At 30.3% G+C, this 5,881-nt stretch overlaps 1 protein-coding gene across 2 annotated transcripts; it reads right to left on the minus strand.

The window, feature by feature from the left end:
- Positions 1–284: 284 nt before the first annotated feature.
- Positions 285–5,881, minus strand: LOC140043460 (uncharacterized). Of its 2 annotated transcripts, none has more exons than XM_072087974.1 (2): positions 5,709–5,804; positions 285–2,680 (listed from the first exon to the last, which is right to left on the minus strand). In XM_072087974.1, exon 2 carries the CDS (start codon positions 2,546–2,548, stop codon positions 1,853–1,855), a length of 696 nt encoding a protein of 231 aa, XP_071944075.1. In that variant the 5' UTR covers positions 2,549–2,680; positions 5,709–5,804; the 3' UTR covers positions 285–1,852. The 2 variants fall into 2 exon arrangements, 1 of the variants encoding a protein (XP_071944075.1); XR_011844306.1 differs by lacking the exon at positions 285–2,680 and adding an exon at positions 2,807–3,103 and having other exon boundaries at positions 5,709–5,881.

Genomic DNA, 5,881 nt, shown 5'->3' on the forward strand with positions numbered 1-5,881 from the left:
TATCGTCATTATCTCCATTAGGTCATTGTCATCTTCATTATGTCATCTTCATTATTATTATAACATCTTCATTATTATTATGACATCATCTCATCTTCTTTACAAACTGCTTCATGTTGGTAAAGAGATAAGTCTTCATCATCAACTTCATATTCATTGTACATATCCTTTTCATCATTCATCCTCATAATGTAAATTACACAAATACAGTTTAACTAGATCATTTATACTTTATTAGTCTGAAACAATCAGTAAAATGTGTCACAATTCATTACTGGAATAGAAAGCTAACTATATGTAAACTACTAACAAATGTATTTTATACAGTTCATTACAAGCAATTATAAATGTTAATATTACAATAATGAAAATTGTGTTTCAATTTTAAAACAATTTAACATTTACTATGTATCTCTAATTATTTTAAATTCTAAATTGCTTTTATATTCTGACAAATTATGGTTTAATATCTATGTTTGTTTCACAATATGATTGATAAAGTAAAAATTAATGTAACTATGCTACTATAAACTCTTAAAACGATATTACTAGAACAGCCTATTGAAAGAGATATACTTAATTGCATAAACAAAATATTACTTAAACCAGGTATTCAAATATGTATATTAAAAACCAAAGCAAATTAAGACCAATATATAGCATACATAATGATAGAGAAAACAGTTTGATATTGATAGAAAATATGAACTTAAACACAACAAATAATAAATTCAAATATTTACAGTGTATTCAAAGCAAAGCCAATTACCCATAATTAATTATATATTTAAAACTCGTAAATAAAATTAAAAGTAATAATAGAAATGCTGTATTATTCCTTATATCCTAGACATGTCATTGGTTAAAACTAAAAACTTAATTTTACTGCAGTCCCTTTTTTTTCTATTTATCTTGTTGCTCGGGATAAACTGCATGCTCATCTTCATCTTGATGACATAATCATTTGTCATCGTTTTTTAATCATTTGATAGTTTTTCATTTATTTTTGGACTCAATGTTTTACATTCTATTCCTATTCATGGTGGACTTGGTGACAATTTGGTCTTTTGAAAACAATTAAAATAGCTGTTAACATCTATGTACTGTATAGTACTATTTATAATTCTTGTGCTAATTATTTTACTACAATTGTAGTGAAAACTGGTTATGGAAACAATCAATGGTCTTCAAGCAAAGTTATTTCAAGAAATTATTCAATTATATTTTTATTTTTGTTTTTACAAATTATTTTTAATTATTCAAAATAATTTGCATTATGCCTTTCAAGAATATTTTAGATTAGTATATATTACAAAGACTATCTGTAAAGTCCACCAGACATAAAGGACTGAAGCATCAAGCGTCATGTCAATTGACACCTAATTTCTCTTTCCAGATTCCACAAATCTCATCAAAGCACATTGTAGGGCCTGGGTAAGCTAGTCTCTCTAAATTAGTACAGTCTGCTGCTTCACAGGAATATATTTTAACTTTTTTGGTTATTGGCATATCCATGCTTTAATGTTATATTGACTGCTAACATGTTGCAACTCATTTTCATAACAATTTATGTCTTGTGCCATTGGTTAAATTTATCAAACAGAAAAGAAAATTATATTCATGCATTGCATATAACTTAATAAAGTTGGTTTGTTTGTTTTAAATAATTTTTGTGATCTAAATGCTGAATTCAGTAATTTTCTTGTTGTCGCCATAAACATAGTTAACTAAGTTGAAGGATGTTAATAAATTCTGTAATTGTGTCATGATCTGCTTCTGTTACGACCTTCAGCAGGTGTTTCTTTCGAATTAAATGCTGAATTCAGTAATGTTGTTGTTGCCATAAACACATTTACATACTATTTTCAAGGATTTCACTAAAAGCTAAAATTGTGTCATGATCTGCTTCTGTTATGACCTTAAGCAGGTGTTTCTTTCCACATTTATTTTCATCATTACCTGTCTCTGCATCTTTTGCTTTCTCTAAATCTGTTGCTGCCTGAAGGAGGACATCAGGCAGATGTAGTTTTTTACAAACACTTTCTGTTGGTTTTTCTTGGGACGTTTTGATATGTTTAAATTCATCTAGATTCAGGTCTGAAATCAATTTAAGCAGGTGGCGTTGGTCATATGCTAATTTAATATCCATCTTTGGGACTGTAACTTTTAGCATTTTGTTAACATCTAATGAATTCAATGTTACTTTCAATTCATCTGAAGATGAGACGATAAAATAATCCAAATTCTTTTTGCCCTTACGACATCCTTTTGGATCTGTAGCTGCTACTACAAAATCTTTGCTATCTTTCAACCAATCTTGTGCTTCATCTGAAGTAATGTTGAAATTGCCACCAATTACTAAATGGTCTGCAGGTTGTTTGTTTTTCTTGGCAAATTCCATGAGCTGTACAAAATCTGATTTTTTCATATCATTACTTGGAGAATTCTGTCGACCATGCCATGATATTGCTATTATAGTATGATCGATTTTTGACGTTACCTTTTGCGCACACATACGGTCTTTTATTCCATCAGGAACTTCATTCATTTGTTCAATTGCTTCTTTAGTTGCAAGTGTTTTTTTTACAAATATGCTTTTGAATGAACGAGGAATATTTGTATTGAACTGATCATTGTGGGTATCGTTAAACTGATCACGAAAGTTTTCATTTGGTACTTGCTGCAAAAACAATATATCTGAATTTTTTAACATATCGTTTTCTAAAGCCTTTTTACCTAGTTTCGCTATTTGACACACATCAAAAGTAGTCATATTTAGAATTTTTTCATCAATTTTAAATGTAGCATATACAGGATTGTGATTAAAATAGCCCATTATTTCAGGTACAGTATAATAAAAAGAAATTACAGTAATACTTTAGTAATCAATAAAATTATTATTTAATAATTATTATAAAAGAAATATATAATATAATTCAATAATTATATATGAGAACAATAATACAGTAGTTAATTGTGAGTAGAATGTTCCCCTTTAATTTTTTCAAGTTCTAGTGCCAATTGTTTTTCATCCACTAAAGTGTATTGTAGACGGTCTACGTGCTGCCTTTGTTAACCAATTATTACTCTGAATGTCCAAAATCTAAAATAAAACAAACATACAACAGTGATGAAAGTTATATGTATTGTATAGATACAAAAACAGTATATTTCAACTTTGTGCAATATATAAAAATTAATTTGAAATGATATGATGATGAAATCGGTCAGAATGAGAAAAAGTCGGCCCAACCGAGATTCGAACCCGAAACCCTCAACAGTGGCGGATCCAGAGCATCCCCCCCACTTATAAATCTGGACTAAAAAAAATTATCCTACCATATGGGGAAAAAACGTAAGAGTAAAGTACTTTCACTTTTGATTAAAACACATTATTTCAGCGCCGTTGCTGTCGACGACCTTATTGATATGGGTGTTTTGCTAATCGGTAAGAATGAGAAAAAGCCGGCCCAACCGAGATTCGAACCCAAAACCTTCTACAGTGGCGGATCCAGAGGCGCCCCCCCCCCCCCACCCCTATAAATCTGGACTTAAAAAAATTATGGGAAAAAGCATATTTTTTCCATAACCTTATGTTTTATATAGTTAGAAATCTAGAAATTTACAGACACGTAAGACGTACACTCATTTGATGGTTATGACCCTTGTTGTTAATGTACTTATCAGTTTTAAATTACTTTCGACATATTTAGGCTATGTTATATATAAATATCGTGGTTTTAAACTCACCGCCATATTTTTTGTTACTGATATAAGGGGGTAAGGGAGCTGCGTGCACCCCAGGATCCACCTCTGTCATACCGCTTAGCAAAACATCCATAACAATAAGATCGGCGACAACACCGGCGCTAAACAATGTGTTTTAATCAAAAGTGAAAGTACTTTACTCTTATTAGTCCGGCAGCCAAGGGGTTTAACCTTGCAATGTTTTCTATAGTTTTTTTTTATTCTCAATACCATCAGAATGAAGAATTTTGTTAAAAAGAAGTCTCCTGCACATCTACAGTTAGAGGTCAATCTTGTGACCAAGTTATACGATTTATGTTAACAAGAATTAGAGATACACTTGACACAAAATTCAGGGAAAGAAAGAAGAATAAGATAGAAAAAAAAAATCATGACAATAACAAGGGGTTGTTCGCCAAGTGCGGCAACACTAGCCCTTCATCAGTGCAAGTGAATATACATTTCTTAATAGCGATTTATTTTATCCTAAAATCAGATTACTAACTTGATCATTCCATTATTAATCAGAGGTTTTACTATTACTTTAAAGTACAGTATCTAATTAAGAGAATTGGATATGTTTTAAGAATGAAGTATATGTAAAGGGTTCACTTTACAAAAGATAAATGTAAATGTATAAAAGATCAAAATTGACACAGGGAAAATTTATTTATTTTATTTATTTATTTATTTCATAATCTCATTTAACAGCGGGAAACCCGCCCCTTACAGAATGGAATAAAATATATATATATATATATATATATCTTACAATACAAAGTTATACAATCTTACTAATTTTATTACAAAAACAATTATAACTGTCAAAAAAGAATAGAAGTATCTTTAAATTATTAAAAAGAAGACAAATACGTGAGATAAATCCATTCTTGGTAACATTGACACAACAATACGGCACATAAAGAAGATTACATTTAGAATTACGAGTACGACAACCAACAGCTTTAACATGAAAGGAAAACAGGGAGATAAAATTACAATTGAAACATGAATTCATACATTTATACAAAAATTGAAGATCAAACATGGAACGACGAGGGACAACAGAAGGGAGAGAGACAGATAAAGGAGGGCAGTGACAAGTAGAATACACAAAACGTACAAAACGATCTTGGACTCTTTGAAGATGGGTACTATGAGCAGACGAAAACGAATTAGACACAACACTACAGTATTCAAGATGGGGACAGACAAGTGAAACATATAAATGAATTAAAGTATTAGAATTTTTAAAACACCAGCAATTACGACGAATCATGCCCAACATTCTAAATCCCCGACATCCACAGCATTGGATCCAAAAGAGGGTTTAGAAATAATACAGGTACAGCCAATATCAAGTGAAAATTTGTTGCGAGAGAATTTGTGCTCTTATTACATTACTGGAATGTCTAGTAAGAATTAATGAGGAAATTTCATATTAATTCAACTTGTGTTGTGTGATAACCTAAATTATTACAACAAAAATATTATTCTATATTATAACATGCTTCATTGTATTCTGGTATATTTTATTGGTTAATTACACATCACGTGTCATTGGGAATTTGCCCTATCTCACAGAAAAGTGATATCTATATTAATTATATATAATTAATGTGCTCTGATGCACGTTCAGCTTCCTATAACATTTTGAGAATTTTTTGCATGCAGCATTGTTGAATGATCACATTTGGAAATCACGCCTAGCATTCGTCAATGATTTTCGATCGATAAATGGAATAAAATTAGGTGTGTTATAAAACAAATAATTAATGTTTTATATTCGTTGAGTGCAGAGAATATTCCATTTGTTGAAAAATTGCTGCTCTATTTTCAACTAGGCTTGTGCCTGGTTAAAAATAGAGCAGTAAATTTTTCAATTTGTGAAATATTCTCACCATCCAACTCATAAACATTCATTATTTGTATACTATAATACAATTTTAAAAATTACTCACCTAGAACCAAATGATGTTATAATTTCTTTTCTCCAAAAAATTGTTATAATCTATGCAGTTTGGTGGTTCACAAGTAGATTGCAAGTATGTTCCCAAAACTAGAGCCAGCGATGTATTTATCATCTATGTAAACTCCTCCCCTCCCCAAAGTCCACAATCATTATGTAGTACTT

The sequence above is a fragment of the Antedon mediterranea genome, chromosome 3 (genome assembly GCF_964355755.1).
Source record: "Antedon mediterranea chromosome 3, ecAntMedi1.1, whole genome shotgun sequence".
Taxonomy (NCBI): domain Eukaryota; kingdom Metazoa; phylum Echinodermata; class Crinoidea; order Comatulida; family Antedonidae; genus Antedon; species Antedon mediterranea.

What these genes read in the sequence shown, in the direction of transcription:
- LOC140043460 (XM_072087974.1), bottom strand. Translation starts at nt 2,548, where the DNA reads ATGAATGAAGTTCCTGATGGAATAAAAGACCGTATGTGTGCGCAAAAG.